At 47.4% G+C, this 27,479-nt stretch overlaps 2 protein-coding genes across 2 annotated transcripts in view; both read left to right on the top strand.

Annotated features, from left to right (window-relative positions):
• Positions 1 to 4,452: 4,452 nt before the first annotated feature.
• Positions 4,453 to 6,261, top strand: LOC119178585 (solute carrier family 22 member 7). The gene has a single exon (XM_037429798.2). The coding sequence runs from the start codon at positions 4,453 to 4,455 to the stop codon at positions 6,259 to 6,261; it is 1,809 nt and encodes a 602-aa protein (XP_037285695.2).
• A 12,691-nt stretch (positions 6,262 to 18,952) lies between these two features.
• Positions 18,953 to 27,479, top strand: part of LOC119178767 (integrin alpha-PS2) — a 107,459-nt gene continuing 98,932 nt past the window's right edge. Inside the window, exon 1 of the mRNA XM_075887580.1 lies at positions 18,953 to 19,175. Coding sequence (XP_075743695.1) covers positions 18,994 to 19,175 — 182 coding nt within the window. The 5' untranslated portion in view covers positions 18,953 to 18,993. The remainder of the gene's footprint in view (positions 19,176 to 27,479) is intronic.

Here is a 27,479-nt window from a genome sequence, read left to right as displayed (position 1 = left end):
TCGCTACTTCCAAAATAACTTTCCGAAACGGCGAAACTGAGTCTTTCGGCAAAGTTAACTACCAGTTCTAAAATTTAATCCTCTTTTAGAACCTGGTTCACTCAAAGGAAAAGCCAAGCACTCACCCATACGTGATCCATGTCTCGAGCCAACTGCTTCTCTTGGGCCGACTGTTGTTGTCACTTGTAGCTTCGAATCCGACCGTTGCCAACCAGTTGGGGGGATCCCACCTCCGGTTGACGAAGGAAGAAGCAGGACGTTGGAGGATGCGAAAAACAGAACAGGGTTTAAGGCACTATTTACAGCATGGTAGGTTAAGAGTTCGCAAACCACGAACGTGGTGGTTGAACCGCTACACAGTTCAGAGCCTTCACAAACTACGAACGTGGTGGATGAACCTTTACTTGGTCCAGAGCAACGTCCCGCACTCGGCGGCGTCCTTATAAGCCCTGTCGGGCTCCTCCTTCTTGCGGGGAACACCAATCACACACACACAACAGGTGAAAGGTACGAGCAGGCACGGCGCACGTGAACATCCAATTTCGAGTCAAGATCACTGCACTTAAAGGCGGCGCCAGAGAGGCTCTTGCTCGTCGTGTATGTCGCTGGTCGAGGGGTCCCAAGCTTCGGACAGCAGACATCAAACGGTCCGCCAAACGGTCCGCTCAATTAGCCGGGCACTTTGTGGCGGCGGTCGCCGTTTCTTCAAAGGAATACGCTCTTTGTTGTCCCCTCCGGAACGGCTTACAGCTTCGTGGCGACAGGACGTCTCATCCGCCGGCTAGCAGGGACAATAGCTGGCGAGCATAGACATTCGGCGAGTCGGCTACTTGTTTGAGGATTAAAAGAGCGCCGCTCCCCCGTCATCTCTGGACGCTGGTTCCGAGAAAACTGGAGTTCCTGGCGTGGGAACGCGGCCCGGCTACACTTCTCAGCGACAGCATGGCGCCTACCGATGTGGGTCATAACAGTACGCAGAGAAGCTGCGAAGCCCAAGACGGCGATACGGGCACTGGCGGTACAAGTGATCAGCTTCTCCACAGTGAAAGCACAGAGGCCGGCGATCAGGTGTGCGCCAAACATCAGACTTCCGAGGAGACGTGCGCCGATCGTCGATGTACTGAACTGGTGGCACCGAACGATGGGCGACAGGAGCGCCAGGGACAAAGTGGCAAAGGCAGTGGCGTGTACGTGCCTTCGTAGTACGGTATGTGCTGTGCTGACTGGAGTGCAACAGCAGGAACAGGATGGACGAGTAATGGTGGCGGTGCAGCAGGGCGTTTCAAGGCTTCCGCATAGGTTGTCTCACGGCGGTATTCAGCAGGAGCTGGTGCAGCTGTCAGGAGGCAAGGTGTTCCGGAGGGCCTGGTGCAGCTCATCCTTGATCGCAGTTGCAATTGAGCTAACCGTAGGATGAGGTGTTACACCAGCTTTTTGCAACTTTTCACGTACTATATCACGGATGAGTTCACGTATATGGTCGTTGCTGGTTCTAGTGGCGGTGAAAATGTCGGCAGTAGACATTCCACTGACTTGCCTGCCGTATTGGTTGGATCGCTGCTGCAGCATTTTTTCCATGGTCACGGCCTCGGACAAGAACTCCGCGACTGTCTTCGGAGGGCTGCGCACGAGGCCGGCAAAAAGCTGGCGCTTGACACCGCGCATCAAGTGACGCAACTTCTTGTCCTCCGTCATTCTTGAATCGGCCCGTCGGAAGAGGCGCGTCATGTCTTCGAAGTACGTGGTCACAGTTTCGTTTGGCAACTGGACGCGGGCCAGAATAGCTCGTTCAGCTCGTTCTTCGCAATCAGCACTGGCATAGGTCTGCAAAAGTCTACGAGAGAATTCGGGCCACGTCGTCAGCTGCTCCTCTCGGTTTTGATACCACGTACGTGCCCCGTCTTCGAGATAGGAATAGACACGACCCAGTTTCGCCACGTCGTCCCACTGATTCAAGGTGGCTACGCGCTCGAAGTCCGCCAACCAGCCCTCAACGTCCTCGTGCTCCGTGCCGTGGAACGTCGCCGGTGCCCGTGGGCTTTCCAACGTATAGCGGTTCGACGTCGTGCTTCCCGTGCCGGTTGACGAGGTTTGCACCGAAGCGCTGGTCATGTTTGTCGACGTGGTGGGAGCACTATCGTCGACTTTCGGAGGCAATCCCTTGATTCGGCGGCTGGTCCGATGCACGGGAGTATTGACTGGCACTGGACTCGTATCACGGCTTCCTGGAGGGGGGGGTCTGCAGCATCCGTGAGACTACCCAGCCCCTGTACCAGTTTGTCACGATGAGTCACAAGTACTGGGGGATTTATTAAACCACCGGGTAGCAATCTCTAGGACGATGCGTCAGTCGTGGCAGGCTCTCGAGCAGAGAAAGAAGCACGCGATCTTCTTTTTCCTCCAGATTGAGAGCCGCTCTTGCTGTCGACCCACTACGTGCTGGTGGCAATATGCTACACGTACTTCAAAAAGCTAGTAACATGCGTTTCCACTATTATATTCAGTGAAATTAAGAGGCTCTTGCATACCGCAAGGAAGTACCGTTACCAGGCGGTACTGCTGCAACATCAACGGCACACTGCTAGCGTTATGTGGTGTATATATCGTCGTAGGTTGTAGGTGAATGAGCCGTCGAAGGGAGTGTGAAAACCTTGAGCCTGACATGTGATGCTCGAGCAGAGCCAAGGCGCTGGTAGCAGCGTCTTCATACTAAATGACGGAATTATGGTCTTCTGCCACTGGCTAGTCTGTCAGGAAGGTTTCCAGCTCGGCGTTCAGCGCGTCTAACTCTGTGTGGACCACCTTTAACCAGCTGTGGAGGACTTGAAGTGACTAGAGGTCTGACTGTGTGGGCTGGATTAGATGGTTCTTCTCATTGACAATTCCCGAACTCTGGGCTCGGCGAGACGCCCGCTTGTTCCTGGCATGCTACATGACCGTCTGGCGGCAGGAAGACGTCCCAGATCGGAAGCAACAGCTCGGGGAGATGAAGACCGACTTCCCGAGTCTTCAGCATCAAAACTAGGTGGGAAAATCTCTCTGGAGCCTTTATTTACGCTCAGCTAAGTGTCGTTCACATCATGGCGTCAAGTCAAGTTCCTTGAATCTGTGGCGCACATACACGCAGGGGGATTGCCCAAGCACGGGATGCGTGATTCAAACAGTTCAAGAACAAACAAGCATCTGCCCCACTACTCTTCTTGGTCTCGTCAGTGCATGTCGCGCGCAATTTTCTACAGTCTTAAAGCCCGATCGTACTCAGGGCTTACAAAACAACTGTCAATTAAAGCTTCGATGTGAACCAGCCAGCGGCTCCTCCCCGTAGAACGCGACGTATCGGGTGACTGAAGCGCGATCCACCCTGCAGGGACCGGAAGCAGGAGATTGGGGTGCCTTGTCGTCGATGGCCGAAGGCCTCGGTGCAAAGGGGGTAGTGAAGCATGACTGTGGGTGCAGGCTTTTAGCTCTAGGCAGCGACAATATAAGAAAAGGAGATTTATAATAGGAAGAAAAGAAGCGGTCACTTTGGTGGGAAAGAAAAGGTGAAGGCTAAACAAGAAGTCGCATGTCCACCGGAGATGATTCAATGAGCCAAGCGATAGGCATTCTTGGAATTTTCAACAAACATGTGAGAGCAATGCATGTGGCCTCCGTCACTTCTTACTTCTGTTCGACCACTGAAATGCGCTGTTTATGAAGGCAGCACTCTCAGCGTGCTTTTGAATGTTCTTGTTCTCCCGGTGGAATTTGCCGCAAGCATCTTTATGTCGACTTGGGCTGTGTTCCAATTCTTAGGCAGCACGTAGACAGTCTACGCAGACTGCTTAGAAGACAGCTCCGAGCCCATGCTGTCCCAAAATTGGAACACGTCTGGACGGCTTCTACGCGACGCTGCGCCACCTCACGTCGACAAGAGAAAGCCGAAATAAACAAACGTAACAACCGTATACATATATATTTTCTGGCTTGATTTGTGTTAAAATCTGCAAAACTTAAACGTTACTCACATTGAGCTTCTGGAGAAGCTTCTGCTTGTGTGCAGACGACCATTCCGGCAAGATTCGGTTTATCTGAGCAATTCGCTGAGTCGCCATCTTGTTTAGACAGCAAAGTAGCCTGCATAGTATTTGTCTACGATGCGGTCTTGTCGGAGCTGTCTACTTGGCCGGCTACGTGAGAATTGGAATGGGACTTAAGATGGCCGCCGTCCATTTAGCGGTCTATTTAGCCGTCTATTTAGCCGTCTACGGTGAGAAATGGAACACACGCTTGCCGTCCGAAGTAGAAGACCATACGGTGGCGCCAGAGTGCAATGATGAAGAAGAGGAGGGCACGCGCGCCGTGAGTGTCAAATTGATTCTTGCCCGGCAATGCAACGCTTTTTTCGCAGCTCTGTTGCGGGCGTACACGACGAGTAGAGTTGAACCTCAGCGCCGTACTAACCAACAAGCCATGCCATCGAAAAAGACAACTGCCCGGCGTCAGGTTTCATCTATTTGCGCTGACGCTACAAGCCAGAATCCCTCCAATGTTCTGGAAGTCGAGAGGGACGAAGAAGTGCCGTTGGGCGAAGGCCGTTTCCAGGTGCAGGCACTAATAGTATCGATGCTGGCGGGGACTACGTTCTTGCTTCACCTGGTAAGCTTTCGACTCACTACGCGCATCATGGACCACTGGTGTCGACCGACAGAAGCTTTCGCTAATCTGAGCGTCGAAGAGTGGCGCCTAATGGCCATACCCATCGAACAGGACGGCGCCCGAAGTCACTGCAGACGTCGTGAACCGCCCGATGGCGGCAGTGCAGCGTCTTTCGTAAGCTGTGACTCCTGGGACTTTGACTATGCGCCTTACGGCAACAACATAGTGAGTGAGTGGCGGCTGGTGTGTGACCGCCGGTGGCTCATCGAACTGGCCGTGCTAACCTACATGGCCGCTTGCGTCATCGCACTCCCCGTGGTAGGAGTTGCCGCTGACCGCATTGGCCGCAAGCTCGTCATGAACATCACCCTCGTTGCGCTGCTCGTGGCCGGATTTACCACCAGCCTCGCCAACTCGTACCTGCTATTCGTGGCACTGCGCATAGTCGTGTCTGTGTCGAGCAACTCTCTGTGGCTCGTGCAGTACTCGGTTCTCTATGAGGTCTCGACTATAGCGCGCAGAGATCGCTACTGCTTCCTCTCCATGGCGGTGGCCTCGATCGTCATGCCCCTCGTGGTCGCTGGCATGTCGACGCTGCGATTGGCCTGGGAAGCAGCCCACCTCTTTCTCATGGTGCCGACGACCATGCTTGCTTTAGCGTTCTACCCTGTGGGCGACGAGTCTTGTACCTGGCTCCTAGCCACGATGCAGCCTCGGAAGGCCGAACGCGTCGCCTTAAGTGTCGCCCGCATGAACAGCGCAGACACTGATTACTGCCGCTCTTGGTTCGCTTCCGAGGTGCGCAAGGCTGAGCGTCGAAGTAGCGAGCATCAAACCGAGCACACTGTGCTTACCATGCTCAATCCACAGCTGAGAAGACGCTTTGTGCTGCTGTGCTACGTGTGGTCCTCGTTGTCGTTCGCCTTCAATCAAGTGAACCTGAATGAGATCTTCCCCGTCAAGAAGACAGTCTCCTTGGCCGGTATCTTGGGAATGGTGCCGATGTACGCTGGGGCCTACGGTATGATGTCACGGTACGGTGCGAAGCGCTCGTGCACGGTGTCGATGCTCATCTTCAGCTTCGTCGCCGTAGCCCTGACTGGCACGTACGGCAGCGAAAAGCACACGTCCAACGGGATTCTCGTCGTGATTCTCCGTATGCTGGCCAATCTGTTCGTAGTGTTCGCCTTCGTTGTGACCGCCCAGTACTACCCGGTCCGGGTGCGCTGTACGGGCATTTGCGTCGGGTTCGCACTCGGCAGACTGACTGGATCGCTGGGAGAGATTGTGTTTCGGCTGTTTCCCAAGCACCGCCGGGATATCATGATAGCCTTCGTTGCTGTCGTAATGGCCTTGTGTTCGATGGCCGTGGAGTACCTTCCGCACAGAGTCCCCGACATTATCCTGCTACATGAATCCACTTGTCCTGTTTCCAGACGGGGCAGCACGTACGCCGCCGACGAGTTTAGGCGCTCGCTTCAGGGCTCGTTGGGTCCACTGCCAAAAGGACCCGTCAAGGCACGTTCTTCCAGGGAACGCCGTTCGAGGAGTGAGTCGTTGCCCGAGCAGTTTTCGCTTAGGGCTTCCAGCATCTCCCAGTCGTCTGCTCTGCCAAAGCGCTGAACTCTGTCCACGAATTTGTGTGCACATATAAAAATAATTTGCGTATAAATTTACTTGTTTAAGAGCTCTGCTATGAGCTAGCCTGTCTGTATTTTTTGAAAACTCTAAAGAGAACGTTCAATCTTTGGAATAACCTGCTAGATAGCATGCGCACACGTGATGCATACGCGTTACATGTGTTATCGGCATATTTAGATTGCCGAGCTCAACGTTAAAGACGCTATTGTAAAACTGGCGTATCCAGGAGGCGGCCGGCACACTAAATCAGCGCTCCCCCTCACACCCTAATTTTTTCACCATGGCGTACCGGTTTCGAAATTACACTCTACCACATCTGCCAGCCTGCGTCCCACTTTAGAACAATCAAAAAGATGCTCCACTTCCCCAAGAAAATAATGTCTGGCTACGCTTTTGATTGTTATCATGGGTGCAACAGATCGACGTCATCGGGATCACGTTCTGTCGAAGTAAGCCAACTCTGTGGCACACAGTTTACTTACTCCAGCATTGTAACAGCGACACCGACGACGGCTGATAGTAGCGAAAGTCGACCTCTACATGGCTAGTGTTAGGGGCTGACTGCTATAGACAGTTAAACGGGCGGTGCGGTTACGAGTAGATCACCGTAAGTTCCCAAGTGCACTTCTCGACTAAGCGATTGAGTGTGCCGCTGTTATGTCGTAGGCGATGCATGGTGGGATTACGACGAATAATGCACGAATTCTCACAGCCCTCGTTTATACTTGCGTCATGCCATCGTAAGAAAAAAAAATGTAGACGTCATACCCAACTATGGCCCAGCAAATGCATGGCCAAACTTTATGATATATATAGTGTATCTATAGTCGATAAGGGTCGTATAAAGGACGCCCCGTTCCCTATTGCCGATCTTCAGACGCAGAAACCTGATTTCGCCTGAAAGCGAAGGTGCACTTTTCTCTCACACGCCCTCGAAGAATATATCTCGCGTTATGATGTGGCGTGTACAAGGTGCCGGCCGATCGACAGTGCCTGTATGGTAACTCACGATACCGATGATCAATGTGGGATCCAGAATACCTGACATAACACGCTCTAATTAAAACACAACATCGTTCCAGCTCACTAACAGGTAACATTGGCAAATTTAACAATTAAAAATAGAAAGTGTGATAGTAGGTTACACATGACTTTACTCGATATCTAGCTCAATCATTGCAGGGAAGCGTGATGAGCATGAAGGTGGAATGAAGCACCACGTTCCTAGTTCAGCATTCACGATGTCATGGCATTTAATGAAATAGTTCTCAGGACTTCGCGCGTGGTAACGGGACCACGTTATTTATTTATTTATTTATTTATTTATTTATTTATTTATTTATTTATTTATTTATTTATTTATTTATTTATTATTTTGGGTAAAACTTCTTATATATCAGTGAGCTCACCATCACATTTTACCATATTTGTACACATCACGTAGCATAAATTACATCAGTCTAAATGTAATTGATTACTGTAATCAATAGCTTTCAAAGGAAACCTACAGACTGCTAAAACCGTCGATTGCAATAGCACTATTTTTCTTCAAATTTAATCTGTCAAGCATTCTTTTTCTTTTTTCTGCCTACACTTACACTCCCGAAAAAAATATGTTTATAACATGGCCTCCAATCAAGTGGAGTGGCTAAGAGATATATCACACAAGGAACTGCTGGCGCGAAGAGATCACAAACTAGTCCCCCTGTCTTGCTAAAATTACAGATAGCGCCATCTGTCGCATGTCTTTTGTCACGCCGAAGTCGATCTTTTTCAACAGCATCCGGAAGATGGCAGAAGGTTTAACATCGCTTGGACGAAGGCGCGAGAATCCAAACAGAACGGGAAGTTACCGCTTGCCTGTATCACGCGATGAGTCCTTATTTCAAATTAGCCTTCCTTTGAATTTACGCACTTTATGCTTAGGCTACCAAATTGTCACTTGACACATATGCTTAGTGGGTTCTTGCTTTTGCTCAATGGCAATGCACCAAACTCTTTTTCGCATCCATGGACGAGCTCGTGTGCCCGTCCGCAGCATCATCCATGGAAAAGCCAGGTTGGAGTGCGTCAGGTAAATGCATAAAATTTGGCATTTTTTATGTTCCTTTTACCTCACTTACACGCGCCTTCTGGGTCATAGCAGCTTATCGATTACGCAGGCAGGCGCGAAGTCTTTCTCAATTACGACTAAGCGGATTGGAAACAAGTGTCATTCCGACATTGTCGAATATCATCATCTCAAAGTTTTGTCGAATCAATGTCAAAACGAATTTCGGGGGTGCGCCAACGCACACAGCAAAATTGACGTAAAATGTATATTGATGTCTTTATATCCCATTCAGTCACGAATTATGATGCACTACCTGCAAACGCGTCAAATTCACATTGCATGGTTTCAATGCTCTCAGTATTAAATTCCAAGAAAGACAAGACAAGACAAGAAAATTAAAGAATGTGTAGTTTTCAGTGAGTGTCAATAATCAGGGGTAATTATGGTGTAACTGAATAGATATCGTTATTCTACCATCACTCAACTTCAAACATTGCGTTAAAAGGATCATCATCCTCACTATCGGCCTGACAACATCCACTGCAGGACAAAGGCTTCTCCCATGTTCCACCAGTTAACTCGGTTCTGCGCTTGCGGCTGCCAATTTATACCCGCAAACTTCTTAATCTCATTTGCCCACCTAACCTTCTGTCTCCCCCTAACCCGCTTGCCTTTTCTGGGAATCCAGTCAGTTACCATTAATGAGCAGCGGTTATCCTGTCTACGCGCTACATGCCCGGCCCATGTCCATTTCCTCTTCTTGATTTCAACTATGATATACTTAACCCCCTTGTTCCCTAATCCACTCTGCTCTATTCTTGTCTCTTAAGGTTACACCTACCATTTTTCTTTCTATTGCTCACTGCGTCGTCCTCGATTTAAGCTGAACCCTCTTTGTAAGTCTACAGGTTTCTGCTCCGTAGCTAAGTACAGGCAAGATACAGCTGTTACATACCTTCCTCTTGAGGGATAGCGGCAATTTACCTGCCATAGTTCGAGAGTGCTTGCCAAATGTACTCTACCCCATTCTTATTCTTCTACTCACTTCAATCTCGTGGTTCAGCTCCGCGGTTATTACCAGCCCTAAGTAGACATAGTATTTTTCGACTTCCAGAGCACTATTACCTGTCTCGAAGCGCTGTTCTCTTCCGAGGTTGTTGTACATTACTTTCGTCTTCTGAAGATTAATCTTAAGACCCACCTTTCTGCTCTCCTCGTGTAACTCCGCAATCATGAGTTGCAATTCGGCCCCTGAGTTACTCAGCATTGCAATGTCATCGGCGAAGCGCAAGTTACTAAAGTACTCTCCATTAACTCTTATCCCTAACTGTTCCCATTCTAGACCTCTGAAAACCTCCTGTAAGGACGTGGTAAACAGCATTGGGGAGATTGTATCCCCCTGCCTTACACCCTTCTTGATTGGTATTATGTTGCTTTCTTTACGAAGCACTATGGTAGCAGTTGATCCCCTGTAGATTTCTTCCAGATTGTTTATATATGCTACATCTACGCCCTGATTCCGCAGTGCCTGCATGACGGCTGATATTTATACTAAATCAAACGCCTTCTCGTAATCTATGAAGGCTATGTATAGTGGTTGGTTATATTCTGAGCATTTTTCTATTACCTGATTGATAGTATGAACGTGGTCGATTGTTGAGTAGCCTGTTCAAAATTCCTCTTACTCGTTTGGTTGACTGAATTCTAATGTTTTCTTAACTCTGTTACCTTTGTGAATAACTTGTATACTACGGAGAGCATGCTGATCGGCTTGTAATTCTTCAAGTCATTATCATCTTCTTTCGTATGTATTAAGATGATGTTAGTGTTCTTCCAAGACTCCGGTACTCTTCCCGTCAGGAAACACCTCGTAAACAGGGTGGCTAGTTTTTTTTTAACACAATCTGTCCTCCATCTTTCAGCTGATCTGATGTTACCTGATCCTCACCAGCAGCTTTGCCTCTTTGCATGCTCTCCAAAGCTTTCCTGACTTCTTCTATCATTACTGGTGGGGTGTCATCTGGGTTACTGCTAGTTCTTATAGTATTAAAGTCATGGTTGTCCCGGCTAGTGTACAGATCTCTGTAAAACTCCTCCACTATTTTAACTATCCTATTCATATTGGTAGTTATTTTGCCTTCTTTGTCCCTTAGTGCATACATCCGATTTTTGCCTATCCCAAGTTTCCTCTTCACTGCTTTGACGCTTCCTCCGTTTTTCAGAGCGTGTTCAATTCTCTCCATGTTATACCTTCTTACATCGCATACCTTACGCCTATTAATCAACTTTGAAAACTCTGCCAGTTATATTTTGTCTGTTGTACTTGAGACTTTCATGATTTGACGCTTTTTAATGAGATTCTTCGTTTCCTGGGAAAGCTTGCCAGTGTCCTGTCTAACTACCCTGCCTCCAACTTGCACTGCACACTCTGTAATGATACTCGTCAGATTATCATTCATTGTATCTACGCTAAGTTTGGTTTCCTCAAAAAGGGCCGAGTACCTGTTCGGAAGCGAGACTCCGAATTCCTGTACTTTCCCTCTCAGTGCTAGCTCATTGATTGGCTTCTTGCGTATCAATTTCTGCCGTTCCTTTCTCAAGTCTAAAAGAATTCGAGACCGTACCATTCTATGGTCACTGCATCGTACCTTGCCAACCACTTCCACATCCTGCACGATGACTGGGTGTGCACTCATTATAAAGTCTGTTTCGTTCTTATTTTCGCCATTAGGGCTCCTCCATGTCCACTTACGGTTTTCTCGTTTTTGGTAGAAGGTATTCCAAATCCGTAAATAATTGCGATCGGCGAATTTTACTAGTAGCCCTCCTCTGACATTTCTAGTACCGATGCCATAATCTTCTACTGCCTGGTCTCCAGCCTGCTTTTTTCCTACCTTTGCACTAATGTCTCCCATCAGTATAGTATACTGTGTTTTTACCTTACTCATTGCCAATTCCACGTCTTCATAGAGGCTTTCAACTGAAGCGTCATTATGGCTGGATGTAGGCGCGTAATCCTGTACCAACTTCATCTTGTATCTCTTATTGAGTTTAATTACGATACATACCACCCTTTCATTAATGCTACAGTATTCCTCTATGTTGCCAGCTATGTTTCTGTGAATTAGGAACCCCACTCCCAGTTTTCGCCTGTCAGCCAAGCCCCTATAGCAGAGGACGTGCCCATTCTGTAGCACCGTATAAGCCTCATCTGTCCTCCTAACCTCACTGAGCCCTATTACATCCCATTTAACACCCTCTAGCTCCCCTAATAGTACAGCTAGACTTGCCTCACTAGATAAGATTCTAGCGCTAAACGTTGCTAAGTTCAGGTTCCAATGGTGGCCTGTCCGGATCCAGAGATTCTTAGCATCCTCTGCTGCGTTGCAGCAACGAGGATGCTATAAGAATGCAGATGTGACCGCCGCCGTGGTCAGTTGCTTCGCAGCTGCTGGGGACTGAGGGCCATGGACTAATTCACGTATGAATGTGGGAGGTACTGGCCAGATACTGCACCAGGGTGGCCAATTCTTCTCTGGCGAGGGAGTGCGTTACCGGCGGTGGTCACCGGTGAGGCCGCACCTCAGGCCTTTTAATGCAGTTCCATCACCATGCAGACTTTTTTTAAAAATCCGGTTGGGAACTGCGTGGCACCGGGATTCGAACCACGGACTTCTTGCATGCGAACCTGTTGTTCTAAACACTATACGTCATCGCTGCGTAACTTAAAAGGATAAACCCAAATAAATATAGTTTCTTGTAGTATTCTTCTCGAGCGGCAAAAAATAAATAAATACTCAGGACGTTAGTCCTGAAACGCGGCACGTTTAACGATCACCTGTGTGAATGTGGGGATTCGGAAAATTCGGAGATGACCCGAATGCTCGGGTAAGATGTCTGGTAGGAGCACTCGCACCGCGGCGTTTGCGAACCCTGGGATACTCCACATTGTTTTTCGTCTCAGGGCCGAGGCGAAGCTCGGAGGCCGCGTGAACAGAGGCGTGGGGTTGCGACTTGCTCCACCAGGTGCCGTAGCAATCGCATCTCTTCAAAAGAAAACTGCCTGCTCTTTTGATGAACTCATTCTATAATTTTCAGTAATTATTCTGACAGTTAGCAGAGCCGTGACCTATATATGCGGAGACTTAGGGAAAATTACCAAAATTAATTAACTTCCCCAAAATGATTGCTTCGACGACCTCAGAAAACAGAATAAGGCTTTTATAAAAATAATAAAAAACTCTTTCAAACAATGATTTTGGAGCCGTCCTGTAGGTAGGACACCTATGTTTGACAAAGTGAACCAAAAACATTATCCCCTATCACTGTCATACGAAAGTATGACAGTGATATACCCAATAACTGATGAACAATCGACGAAAATATCAGCAGCATCGAGAATAATTTGACTCTATATTACTTATATTTTTTTCGTGGTATGGCACTCAGCTAATGCACGTGAAATAGCCATTTTGTGACTACAAGCACGTGGCTATTTGTAGCCCAGCGATCACCTAGACTTGCATGTGACGAGGACAGGGCATTATAAACACATCTTAGGTGGCGCTAGCTTTTTTTTTTACCGAAAAAGAACAGTCGAGTTACACTGAAAAGTTTCACAGTCCTACATGTAGGACACTGGGAATATATGGTTAATATTAAATAAACGATATGCATTTATTATAAGCTAAATTAACCAGAGTCACCAATTTTTTTAAATGTTTTTTTTCTTTAAATAAGGTCGCAGCCGCATGCGGGCCCACTGCATTATGCAATCCCGGTAATAAGGTGATAGCACCCTCCCCCACCCTCGCTCCCAATAACCAACCTATGAACATCGCTACGACTTTCTGCGTCTGTCAGTGAGCAACTTTGATGTAGATATTCACGAGTTGGCTAAAAATGACCGGGTCCAAAAGTCGCATTGAGTCAGTCGAGAACTTGAATAAAATGCCCTGAGGAGTTTAAGCCGTGGGGCGATCCGTGAGGGACGGCCTAACAGCCACTAGTGCAGGCGACGCCTGAGTTGACGCTGGAACGTGGTGGCGTTCCGCCAGTTCTTGGGCTCTCTGGTCTGCCTTTAGTTGGTGTTGAAGCTTCGAGCTCCTGAACTTTGAGCTGTTTCCAGTCGGACTCATAGGTGCTTCAAGCTGTGTTTTTTATCGCAGCTTTTTTTCCCGCATTCCACACCACACATTGTATGGTGTAACACTGTGGTGGTGATATAAAGTTTAAACTTCAAAAGTCCCTGAAGTAACGCGGGAAGTTGCCAGAGCATGTGCGAGATTGAACAAGAAACTTCTGAGCAATCTGGACTATGTGGAGTGATGTCTGAGTTGTAATGGCTGAGTCGGCCCCTTGATTTCGTTGCAGCACGTGAAATGCTACCGTTTGCACGCGTTGAGCTTTCTGTGTAAGAAGGAGGACTGGATTCTGACATTGCGATAGAAAAACATCATTTCGTGGTAGATGAGTAATGGGTCGTTGAACTGTACGTACGTCTGGGCCTAATTCGAAGATTCCCCCTCCCCCTGGTAATCTATCTTTACATGTTTATAAATTGCGAGCATGCGAAACGTTTCCTGAAAATTAAGATTTTTTGTTCTAGTTTTGTACATTTTTATCGTAAGTTCACCAATTTTTTTCTGTTTACCCACAGATCCTCCTGGCCCCCACCATGTTGGCTTCATGCCACTCGGCTCCATGCCACAAAAGGCTGCTGGCCCATTGTTTAGAACACACTTTTATTTCTAATACTTGGAAAACCGGAAGTTAACGCTGGACCGGAAGTGCTCGCAAAAGGAACAGAGTGGTCACTCATTGATAGTGCCCCTAAAAACTTTGGCTCCTTCGAAATGAGCCATTATTGCATCTCGTTGATACTTCAACGTCCGCCGGTGCATGTAACCGCGACGCAGAGAACTTATCGACACTCTGAATAAGTGTGTCGATAATTATTAACGCGACAGCGTTGAACAGCTCGTTTCGTAGAAATTCTGGCTTGGGCGTCGTTGGATGTGCACGGAAAATCAGCACCTTGTCCGTGGTCGAAAAATCGAGAAAGATGCAAATAAAATAATAAACGTTTCCCGGTCCGAGTGAGCATCTCACGCAGGCCGTCTGCGGGGCAAGCAAGTACTTCACCACAAAGCCACGATACTTGTTGAAGCTGCCTTGGAGAAAAACACACTATACGAACGTCTTGAAGTGGAAGGAGTGTCTTTAACGCATCAAATATTGTGTGACAGAAGCTTAGAATTGCACCAGCCGTGAAAAAAAAAACGTGCATTGAGCATCAAGTGGGCGTTTTAAACACACACCCATTACAAAGCTCTCGGACATATTCAATCGGTCATCAGCAGCAGAAGCATCAACAAAGTGGACAGCTGCGTAAGTTCGCGTGTTTCCCCAGAAGCGTGTAGTGGGCCCTTCCCTGATTCGCAAAAGAAATAATTATGGCGCAGTGGACACTTTATGAGTGTGCTTGTAATAGGCTTTCAATGGTACTTTGAAATGGCCTATATGGTATACGCGCGCAGTCGTTAGCTTATTCTTTACGGCACGTTTAACGCATGCACCGAGAAGCGAAGCGGCTTTGCAGTTCAGAAGGCAGTGCACGCGAGGCCCGATTACGCAATCGTGATCTGCTCTTGAAGCCGAAGCTCGAGCGTCCCCCAATTTTTCACATGTGTCTGCTGTGCAGCTTTTCTCCGCAAGACTTATTGCTACCGCCGAAACGGCCACGACGCGGTGCAAACCAATGTCTTGAAGAAACGTGTGGGTGGAAACACTCATGTCCGGCAGGCAGAGCCGGATACGTGATCTTTCGTCTTTTCTTTCAACACTGTCTGTTTGTGCGTCACTAGCGAGCGCTAGACAAAACAAGTTCTTCTGATATGACTCATCTTACGAAACTTTCGCGCGTGCGCGCCCGACCTGAGAAACACTCTTACTTTCGACAGCCAAGACGTTATAAGTCAGTCTCTCCTAATTCATTTAATTGCCGTCAGAAGTATATACTACCACGCTCGAGAGTCGGTATAAAGGAAACATCTATTCGCGACCGTTCGAACGATTCGCACAAGTGTCACTAAATAAGGTCCCTACTAATGGTTTGTTGTGGGTTGCGTCACTTTCCTGTATTATACACGACTACATCACTCGCGTTGCGTAACATCTCCTGGTCGTGCTCGCCCGAATATAGCCGCTTTACAACGCCGCTTACTCATCCTCGACCGACGATGCGGGGGAAGCAGTGATGTCACACTGCAGGGCGTCGCCGAAGGTTGCAGCAACTGCAGTCTTCGACAATTTGGTTCCGGTTACCTGCGTGGAAGTAGCCAGACTTCATCAATATGTAGACAGTAGCAACATCGCCCTTTTGCGAATCTTAGAGCGGACGTGGACATCTCGTATAAATATCTGCAATTCTTCAATTTATCATGTAGTTACTGCCCAGTTCTTGCCCCGACTCATTTTACGCTCCACTGCAGTGAGGAAAGCAATCCTGCAGAAGTGGGTAAACATATCTGGTGTTTTGTATATTTACAAGATTTTCGGACACATTTTCTCTAATGCTCATAATGGCAGTACAATTTAGATGTCCTTCTATATAGGGGGATCCATGGCCACTGGCATTCCTATCCCCCCTCACCCCCCCCCCCCCCCCAAACGGCAATGCCACAATAAATTTTGGCTGAGCTTAGCAATAAAGATAACACATTTTTGTCACATCACGGTCTATGGTGTCTGCTATACGTAGACACGTTTGCGATATAAACGTTTGACCAGCAGAAAGTCGTTTTTAGCCTATGGAAGGATATACCACTTTTTAATTTTTGTTTTCAGAATCATGGTAATTATTGTGTACTATCGTTCGGCTTCGCACTCAAAGTTCCTCTTGGCATTACTACCTGCCAATATAAGAAAGCCCGAGTGCCAGCTAATAGTTTCGCGGCCAGAAAAACTAAGCAAAAGTTTTTAGGGTCGCTAAAAAACGCTGCACGGCATGCCGCGCCAAACAGGTGCAGGTGAGATTGACAGAAATGGACACAGAGCACCGCAAAGCCCGATTTTATGCTCTAAATGATCAGAAATATCTGTTCCTTTAATTGAACTTTAATTACAAACTGACACCCATAAAGTGGAAATTTTGCGACGATTTTATGCCGCTATGCAGCCGCGCATGCAGCTCGGCGAGGTTCCACAACACGTTAGTTTAACTGTACACGCGCAGTCGCACAAACTACACCTTTCGAAAAATTACAACTCCCTTCGTTGCGACAAATCCGCGGGCGGCACATTATTTAGACCAGCTCAATATGCGCTTATCTCTAAGCGCGACACGGGACGTAGGTGGCACGCAGCTTTCAAGTGAGGCCTGTTAAATGGACGGGTACGCAAAAGCCGTGAACTTCATTCAATCAGGGAGCTGTGCTGTCGCGTTTCGCTGGCTGCTCAAGTTTCTGAAAGGCGAGTGATTGCGGCAAAAAAGTTTGTGCTCGGTTCCGTGAAATCCCTTTCGGTTGATGTCACCCAGCATGAGAAAAAAAATGCCATTGTCATCTCTTGTGGAGTGCAGTGTAGATTTGGACCATATGCTCCGTGGTTGTGCATCGAGTGACACTTACGCCAAGAACAAGCAACAGTGGGCCTAAGTGCTAGGACGTGCTTCACTAGCAGACCAACTTCGGGCTGTCCAGGAGGCCCGCGAGGTGGCGGAGAGCGTCGGGCTCCCTGTCCCGACGTGGGGGGGGGGGGGGGGGATGCCCTCTACACCTGGCGTCTAGCCGAGTGTCCTTCAGGATCCCTTTTTGAGTAATAAAGTTTCACCACCACCACCATCTCTTATGGAAAATTTTGAATTGTTGGTTCACTCAACCGATTTTTCACCACACGATAGCTGCATTCGTATAATTTGTCGGTGGAGGAAGATGACACTTTGTTCTTTTAATAATTGCTGCCGTTTAACGTCCCAAAACCACGATATGAAGCCGCTGGAGGACTCCGGAAATTTCGGTGCCACCTGGGGTTCCTTTGCGTGCACTGAAATTTAGGTACAGGTGCCTCAAGCATTATCGCCTCTATCGGAAGTACGACCACCGCGGCCGAAATTCACCTTCGGGTCAGCAAAGGACCACCAAACCACTAAACAACGTGGCGCTTTGTTCTAATAGATATACGATTCTCTGAATAACCCACACCCATCTTCATTTGGTACCCCCTCTATCATCATTTTTGTATTGATGGAAAATAAACTGAACACATTATTTTAAGAAACAATAGATATTACGAAAATCGAGGACACCAGCAGAGAAAGAGAGAGAGAGGTATTCAAGGAATTGTGGTCCATCGAGTGTGACAACGGTTTACAACACAACATGGATCTCAGCTACATATGTATACTCATATACCTACATGGACGTTGTACATACTGTGAATATACGCTACATCTCCTTGTTTTTGCCTTGATAGCTCACCCTTATTTGTATATATATTTGAATGCCCTTGTAAAAGTAAATAATATATTGTGTATAATTCGATCGATTTTGCTGAGTGATCTGCGTTTAAACACAGAAACTGCAGAAATTGTCATTATGTTAACGAGCCCTTTCTACATTGATTATTCAAACATATCAGCGTAATGCACTCTCTTATTGGAACTTTTTGCGCCATGTAACACGGTCATGTGATCACTTCTCGACATCTGAACAAGTTATTGCTTGTGGAGAAGGCGGTAGTATCATAGCTACCAGCACTGCCAACATTTTTTTTTTCTGGTGTGTCACAAGCGGGACTGATCACCTTCAGCCTCACAAAAGGGTGCATCTGCGCAGAAATGAAGGTGTGTCTTAAGTAGGACACTTTTTATCAGCGAGCGTTAATTCCTGTAAGTATTGCTGCTTGTGTAAGCAAGAAGACATCTATTCTTTGTCTCCCTTTGGGAAATGCAAATCTCTGAAGTGGACTAGGAAAACAACCAAGAGGGTGGGGGTGGTAGCGGTATTTCTCTTAGTCTTAAAAAATTATAATTATTCTTGGCTCGTAAAAAGAAAAAAAAAGAAATGAAGGAGATCTTAAACTGATTTGGAAAAAAGTAGACGGCAAAGTATAGAGGCAATATCTGAAAAAAGAAAAAAACGTGCCCAGAATACCACGTCTCCCCAAGATAAGCAGCTGCGTCAAGTAAGGGTGTCAAGATGGAAGCCGCGGGGAATGGGAAACGCGAATAACGAGAATGAGTTCTTTTTTTCAGGTTCAGGGTTCAGGGCCCTGCATACTTCAAGAAAGCAGTAAGGAAATCACCCGTCATCCGAAGTGCGAGAAAATGAATAAATAAATCGAAAGATGCGGTTACTACGAAGAGTCGCAGAAATGTCCCAAGCTGGAAACGCGCTAGGGGGGCGGGTGTCGCAGACAAAACAAGCAAAGAGGACAGAGATCGAGAGTAAAATGAGAAATAGCAAAGAAAGAGAGAAGGACAGCTATGGGTTTGTGCGGAGGTGAACCCGCACCGCAAAAAGCTCTCGCAAATCAGCGCGCTTGCCCTCTCCGCATCCTCCCCCTCTTTTTCCCCTCGCCCCAACAGCGGAGAGCGAGACCCGGCTTCGGAGCAGCGGCTGCTCCAGCGCTTCTTCGAGCCTCCGGTTCGTGCGGTGAAGATGCCGTTGCGGACCCGTCCGCGCGGACTCGTGCGGGCCATGTTGTGGTGTTTCCTCTGCGTGTTGGCCCCACTCGCGTGGGCCTTCAACGTGGATCTACCTTCGGCGCTCGTGCACCGGGGTCCCGAAGGATCCATGTTCGGATTTGCCGTCACCGTGCACAGGGACCGCGGATTCAACTGGTGAGTGAGAAAAAGCGATGCACCGGAACAACGATGACGGCGTTTGTGCTGCGCGTAGACTGCTTAAGTGCGCTTGAGAAAAGTGCTATATTGCAGGAATATTGTTTTTGTTAAGTATTATTCGGACCCTGAACAATTAGTCAACAATTCATTATTTCCAGAGAAGAAGCTTCAGACACTGTGTAAATTGTCTGCGTTCGGAATTTTACGAAAAGAAATCAATCCACCGAGCTTCTTTTAGTGTGCCTATAGAACATTCACGTCAGGTCATCGTAAAAACCTGTCACAAGACTTTAAACACAAGTTCGCAAAAGTGATACACCCACTGCTTTAACTTAAGCGAGTTTCTTTACTTGCTTGACAGGTAGTAGTGCAGTGAAGTTACTTGACGTATTATTACAAAGGAAAAAAAGTTTGTAATCCTCGAATGGGTCTTGGCAACTTAAGAGCAAAGACTCACTGCTAAAGAGATCCGCGATGTTGTAACATGCTACCACGGCTCCTGGATTATACGACCTGAGCGACATTTCGACATCTAGATTAATAATGAAATTTGGGCTTTTTGCGCCCCTAATACCACCGTATGATTATAAGGGACGCCGTAAAATTTGACCATATAGTGTTCTTTGAGGTGCACTGCCATCTAACAGTATACATGTGCCTCTAGCATTTCGCCTCCGTCGATATGCAACGACTGCTGCTGGGTTCGAACCCGCGACCTTAACTTAGCACCTGAGTACCGTATAGCCTATACGACACTGTGGTGGACGCGACACCAGGAACCGGAAATAGATTCAGTGCGCATTAGAAACTTATTGCGAAGTGCTGACAGATGAATTTCCGCTTGAAATTCGCAACTGCCTTCATTTCTCATAACTGAATGTACGAAGAGCGCAACGTAGAAGTAGTTACAACGTAACTACGGAAGCAAAAAAAAAAATCAAGAACGGAAATGAGCCCTCTTTTCAATTCTTGTTTTTTTTTCGCTTCCGTAGTTAGGCTGTAACGACTTTTAGGTTGCGCTGTTCGTACGTTCAGTTATGTCCTATCAGTTTGCCCAAGTTTGCACGCTTCATAACCTAATTTCTCAGTCAGCCGTGACACTCGTGATAATTTCGAGTGGAGTATACTGACGCAGAAGCAGCCATCTCACATAACGGACTCTTCTCGAAATTGTCCTGATTTTGTTCACGCAAGAGAACGATGACGTCACAGCAGTAGCGGCACGTAACAATACATCTGGGCCGTGCCTTTGAGGTGTCAAAATTTCGATGTAGCTTCGGGGTCCGAGAGAGAGAATCTGTCGCCGTCACTCCCTCGCTCGGCCGCTCATTTGGCAAGAAGAACGAGACTGAGCATTTGGAAGGAGTCCCGGAAAATCGGGCGCGACGACAACGTATACTCGGCTCCAGCCCTCGCGAGCCAAGACAAATTAGGGACCGCAGGGCAGCGTCACTTTCGTGCCTTTTTTTAATTAACGAAGTACCGGTGTCGCGTCAGTATAGGGTGGGAAGCAGCTGTTGTGTTTGAAACTTGAGCGTCATATACGTGTGGTGTGAGGTTCGTGGGGCGTGAACTGCGCTTTCCAGCTGTAACTGGAAATGTTTCCTTCGTGCCAACGACTAAATGCGATGTACGACTGCTCTGCAGCAGATGATAGAGGTACACTTCTCACGGGAAGAAAATACGCGAACGTTCAAATGCACATCGCATTGACTGCTCAATTTAGCAGCAGTGCAAGCTACTCAGCTTGATGAATCATTAACAAAGCGACAAAAAATGTTGCGCTTGGCCCACTTGATGCATGACTGACAGTGGCAACATGTAGCGCAGCGGCATCTACTTTCGTTGTCAGAAGCAATATCAAAGCGCGACGGCCAACGGTGCCGTTAAAAGCGCGGAAGCACTTCCCTTCGTGCAGCAACTTCCTGCATGCCTTAAAGTACAGCACTTCCGTTACAATCAATCAGTCGTCTTCAGTGCTCTTCTAATGATATCTACTGTATTTAGGTTAACTTATATCAGGTGGATGTGACGCTTGTATAGTTCTGCTTTCGATTCCGCATTGTAGTGAAACATGCATTCTAATAAACTCGAAGCTGTTTCACGTCGGTTTTCGAAAACATAACGTGTAAACTAGAGTTCGTAGAATCATCCAAGCAACAGCGTGCGTCCAGGATGCTTTTGCAACGCGAAACAGGAGCGAATTGTGATCGATTTTCTTTGTCACAGAGGGAACACTTACGTGTCGACATGTTATGGCTGTGTTTCAAGGGTTCTCACTGCAGAGTCCGTGAATCGGCTTTTCTTCTTCGAATAGAGAGAAGCAGAAATCAGCTAAAGCGGATGCTTGGAAGTAATGGTATGACGTGGCGTTCGTTCGTGTCCTTTTGTTTTTCTTGTGCTACGTCTTTCACATTGTTTTTGTTTCCGTCAGATATAGTAGTTCTGTTGCCTTGCGTTTTTGTTTCGTTTTGCTATGTAAAGTCAAGACAGCCCCATCGGCAAATATAAAAGCTTTCATTGCCTATAGCACACACGCACGATAAGTTCACAGTATGGGTTAGATTGAAAAAAAAAAGGGTACGGCGGGCGTCTTTGTCGGGGGCAAGAGGCAAGATAAGTTGTCCGCGCATCGAAGAAACCTTGTTTTGCTCGGCTGAGACAACACTCGAAGGAGTTGCGGTGGGGGCTGACTTCGACGAAGTCCTGAATGGGCTCGCGCAGCATCTGCGACCGCGTGCAGCGCGCGTCGACGAGAGATACGAAGCGTCTGGCGCGGAAACCCGACTCCACCCGAAAGGTCCGGGACCCCGGTAGAGCCGAAGGGCGCGCGCGAGTACGGCGCCCCCGCCTGCGCCCTGAAGCCAAGCTCGCTCCGGGCTCTGTCGCGCCTCCCCTGTAATTCCGCGGCTTCGTTGCGTAGACAGCGATGGGTTCCATTAGGTTCGTATACAAACGATGGCTTCTGTAGAATGTTTTAAGGGGGGACGCTTGAAGCAAAAATATGTAAGGAAAACGACGGACGAAAGGCATCGATGTTAAACAGGCGGACGTTTGGTTGGCTGTTCTGCACGGAGCTGAGGGAATGCAATCCTGAAATATCGAACTCAAATTCAAATGGATAGAGAATTCACCTGCATTGTAGCCGAAACACGGTATCTGGTACCTGTGAACGTTGATTTCAAGAAAGTAATCATAAACATTTCTCTTCTGGCGTAATAAAGCCGGTTAAATGTCGTGTACGGGAGAAAAGAAATCACAGCATATCCACGGAGTGAACGATGATGAGTGGAGTGAAGCGTCCGTCTGTCCGTGCATGCGCCAATGCGTTCGAGATCACGTTCGAGAATGCAGACAGCGAGCGGGCAACACCGACGAGACGTGAGCCAAGGAAGCCGAGCGCAAGCGCCTTCGACGCGCCCGCCACTCTGCTTCGTCCATGCCCTACCAATGATCCGCCACGTACGGCGACTATCCAGGAGACTGAGAGCCGTACTCGTTCTCCGCGTACTCAGGCACAGCCCGCGCAGCAGCCGATCGGAGAGTAGTTGTACAGCGCCATCTAGAATATCGTCACACAACTGCAATTTGTATGTACTTCTATGAGACAACGCCGTATATTACACTGTTCGGGAAATACTGCCTTCTTTTCTTTCTCGTCTCTTCTCTTGGTTACGCATGACGCATGACAAGGTCAGACTAAGAGAAGCTTCGCCCCTAAAACGGAATCAGGGGATATGATAAAAGGTAGCCGAACATGCGCGATAACGTATACTATATAATGTGCAACCATACATATTATTCAGTTGATGCAGTGAGTGGTATTAGAGATCTATATCGATGACTGGCACGTGGAACTCAGGAACTTGAGCATTATGTGACAAAGTATAATACGAGTGCTGGAATAGTACCCTCGTCCTATTGACTCACTGGGACCACTGCAACCGTTTACGCAACGGAGAATGTGACCAGCTGGGTTACATTACATTTACATTACAATTCGGTCTAATCACTTCCTGTGTACTTTCCTTGGCATTATTGTCTGCTAGACCGCATTAATATTGTGTCAAAGCACAGAAAAAAGGAGCCCCCTTAAGCATACTCTCTCTCCTCTCTCTCTCTCTCTCTCTCTCTCTCTCTATATATATATATATATATATATATATATATATATATATATATATATATATATATATATATATATATATATATATATATATATATTATTTCATCGTTTATAACGAATGCATATAGTTTCAACGCGCACGTAGAGGACGAGCAAGCACCATGAGCCAACGTTGACGCCAGGACAACGAACAGTGCGGCGTCAAACGGCGCACAACGCGTTCCCTTCATTGAACACTGTGTCGACAACCGCTAAAAACAATACAGTGGGGAATCACCGTGGGAACCTCGAATGTTGCGTCAAGCAACCACAAGTGTTTACAGGATATGAAACGTGCATCGCGGCGTTGAACTCTTGCTTTGGTCCCGTCGTGCAACGTACAGGAAGTGTCTTGCTTATTTCAGGCAAGGAATTTGACGCAACCAATCTGTTGTTTCTGGTGTTTCGAAACGTCAGCGTGTGGTGTCACTTGCCAGCTCTAGTGGTTTCTGTCAAGTGTCAGCGCTTCGCGTCAAACGTGCTTTTCGCGTTCTTTCTTTGAGCTGCTATACATCATGTCCTAAGCCGATAGCTCAAAGAAGGCTTCCAGCTGTGTGTTGCCATCTTAAGAAAAATATAAAAAGAGGTTACTACACGAGCATCGATCCAGTGACAGCGCGTGTTCTCTTTCAAATTTTGATGCCTTGTTTACAAGAGTGGGTCTTGAGCCATGTATGCATTTCGGTGAAAGGAAAGGCGCGCATGTGTATGCTTTTGCCGAGTTCCGCAGGGCTGCTATTTAGCGAACTGTACGCGGTAAACATCACGAGAGAAGTATTGAGACGTGTTGTGTACGTAATACTTGCGATATATTACTGCTATTATTTGCTTGTTTCTTCGGAACCTAATATCGACGTCCTCCCCCTATAATGAATCGCCGTCATTTCCCATTCCTAGCCTGTATTGCCATGAGCGATTGCAGTCTTCCTCACCTAAAAGTCGCAAGTGAACCGTATTCTGTGGCAGTTTGCATTTTGACATCATCTGGGAATGCGCGGTGGTCGCTGCTACGCATGCGAGTTTATTAGTCGCACTATCTGTGGCTCCTTTTTTCTTTCCCCCTTCGCCCGCAAAGGGTAGCAAACCAGAAGTGACCTGGTAAACCTCGCTGTCTTTACTTTGTCATTCTTTCTCTCTATTTCATTTAAGTATGTGTTTTCGAAATGCGTATATTATGCTGGTACTCAAATATAACCTTTTTCTGTTTGGTTTAGTTTATTTCAAGGCGTATAGGTCGTATCATCGTAACAAAGGTCGTACTGTCATTTCAATATTGCATACTAAGTGCGGAACCTATGAGAGCTAGGTCTGGGAAATCGAAGCTTACAAATGGCCCTGATTCATTTCTATGCACAGCGACCATGAGACTACAGGGTCGACTGATTGCAACCCTGAGTTCTATCAGCAATTGGTACCACCTGGTTGGCAACGTCAAGCCATTCGCTGGTCCTTGCAAAACCATAATACCATAAAACCTCAGTGGTTACAGGCGTCTTGCTACTTTACGCAAAACTTTCTCTGACACAACCCAGAGGAGCATTCCACAGAACCGAATCACATAACTGCCGTATTAACTCGCCCGACACGGCACTCCAATGATGGTTCGATAAACGGGACATTATATGCATGGTGAATTTTTCATGCTTCATTTCTTGTTTGTATATTTCTGAAAACTTGCACCGCTGCATACATTGCGGGGGAAATTCGGTACTGACCAAGCAAAAGTCACAGAGTCTCTCGTGCACATTGCCTTAAAACAGCTGGAAGCCGAAGGCCAGCTTCTTTTCTTCTGACTTAACGTAATGATCCTTGATAATCACTTGATGTAATGAGCTTCTCATCTTCTCACTGATGTTACTGGCCGGATCCACTCGACAGGAGGCACTGCAAGCTTGCTTCACCTATGGAGATACTGTACTGTACAGTAACCCTAGCTTCAGCTGCCCTGGTTTCGCAGAGAAGCCATGACCTGCCCACCTTGAGCAAGCGACGATGCCACGTGACGGCTTCAGCATGCGACGTCGTGATGATGTAACAAATGTTGGCCATATGACGCCACAGATAAGGTGACGTCATGTTGTGGCGTAATCAGGCGATTATTTTTTGCGTCGCTGGTGCTGACGCCGAAGGTCAAGTTTCGCGTTTGATGGTGTATCTGAGGTCTTTGCCCAAAATAACGATTAACTGACCAACATGAATAGCTGCGTGTGCATTCGCTCGTGGCTCACAGCAGCCATCCGTAGGAATCGGGCGCGCGTTTTGCGTATGGCAGCCCGCGTTCAGTGTTTACCTCGTGCGCGGGACGTCTGCCAAGATCACTCGCACGCCCTGCCCCGCGCTGCTGACTGTTTAACCGCTTCTCGATGCAGCTCCCCACCAGGACAAAAACAAGAGAAAACCACTTCCGCTGTTCACTATATAAGCATCTCGCCCTGCCCGCACCAGCCCAAACGAACGACAGCCCTCCGTTCGCGACCGTGTTTTTGCCAAGCGACGAGGAGCGAGACTTACGACCTCGGAATCGGTTTATTTCCACGCAGATGTGTACGACGCCGTTGCGGTGCATGCGTCGAACGAAGTCGAGGGCTCCCGTTCATAACGACGCGCCCACGTGCTTTCAACGCTCGTTACGCGCCATCTGCTTGAAATTGCACGTTGATGGGAAAGAAAAATATAGTAGAAGAAAAGATAATAGTTTATATGAAAAGAAACGAACAATCAGGGTATAAACAGGAACGCCTTACGTTAGAGTCGCTCGCAACATAATTTTTGAGCCAAGCATGAGGCCTGACTTGTCATCACCTGCGAAACCTGTGGCAGGACGTGTAAGTGAACCTTTAAACTAAGCTGTTTATAGCTCACAGACACTGAAGACTCGGCTCATTGAAGTAAAAGTCTGACGCATGGGAAACTCATGCATGTTTGGTTTGCTATTTAAAAATTTGCTGTAAACTGTATTAAATGTAATCATTGATTTCAGATTGATTGGATTATACTTCATATAAAAATATTATTGCAAGAAGAGTGAACATGAGTTGAAAGCGCGTCCAAGAAGAGTTTACGTGAGATATCTTCGTAAGATTTGGATAGTGCTTACAGAAGAAGACGAGACAGGGCCGTACCTTGGAATTTCTGTCGGGGGGTGTTAATGTGTAGATTGGCTAAATCTCGCAACTGGTGCTCGATGTGAATGCCTGTGAATACTTTAATACCACCGGAAAAGTTAAAGCCTGAAAAGGTTTCCGGGGTGTCCGAACCCCTTCAAGTTACGGCTCTGAGAGGAGATACTGCAAGTTTATCAAAAGCCTTAATGACGCTGCAAAAGACGGTGCGGAAACGCAAACCCAAAGTCAGCTACCAAATTTTGTGCTACCGACCGCAGTCCTCCCTGTCTTGATATTCAATTCTCGAAATAGAACCAGTATCAAAGCATCTTTCACGTTACGCAGCTCCAAGAATCCAGCATACACTGGAAATCCGTAATGAATTAAAGTTAGCGTGAGCTGTGAGCCACCAACCTGTGAGCCCATCTATACTTGGCCTCTTGCTTCAGCTTTCACCATCTTTTATAATATTTCACCTTCCTTTATATGCCTGCCTAGGTGTTGTGTTGTCATCCATACATCTGGCGCAGCTTGACCTTCGTTGTCGAAGTCGCAGGGACATGCAGAGTTACAGTGCACATCGGCAATAGTGAACAATGAATCAACGATCGATCAGTTGCCTGAAGAGGACAAAAAACAAAAACAAAACAGCCGTAGTCTTTCACTTACTCCCAGGCACACTTGGCATGTTCGTCGGCAATATCAAATCACCATCCACTCAGTCCGCACAACTGGTGCAAGGTGGTCAATGTACAGTACTTGCAAGCCTTCACTAGGCACAATTACTTGTCAACCTACAGTGCAACGTGATGCACTCGAGATCCGGCGGGCAGTAATATATGCAACGCAGCAGCGTTTTTGTTCTTCTCCCTATCTTTTAATCCATTAATCCCCTTCCGCCGCGTAGGATTGCAAACCGGGCGCTTGTCTTGTTACCCTTTGTGCCTTTACCTCTTCCTTAATATACCCGGCTTTTCTGGAGCCAGATAAAATATGCTGCCAGGAAATAATTAATCTTCCTCAGGTCGACCC

Source organism: Rhipicephalus microplus, chromosome 1, assembly GCF_043290135.1.
Source record: "Rhipicephalus microplus isolate Deutch F79 chromosome 1, USDA_Rmic, whole genome shotgun sequence".
In the NCBI taxonomy this organism is placed as follows: Eukaryota; Metazoa; Arthropoda; class Arachnida; order Ixodida; family Ixodidae; genus Rhipicephalus; species Rhipicephalus microplus.
This window is presented reverse-complemented; position numbering and strand designations above follow the sequence as displayed.

Bases quoted from the DNA above. Each gene is read 5' to 3' on its own strand.
- LOC119178585 (XM_037429798.2), top strand. From the start codon at position 4,453: ATGCCATCGAAAAAGACAACTGCCCGGCGTCAGGTTTCATCTATTTGC.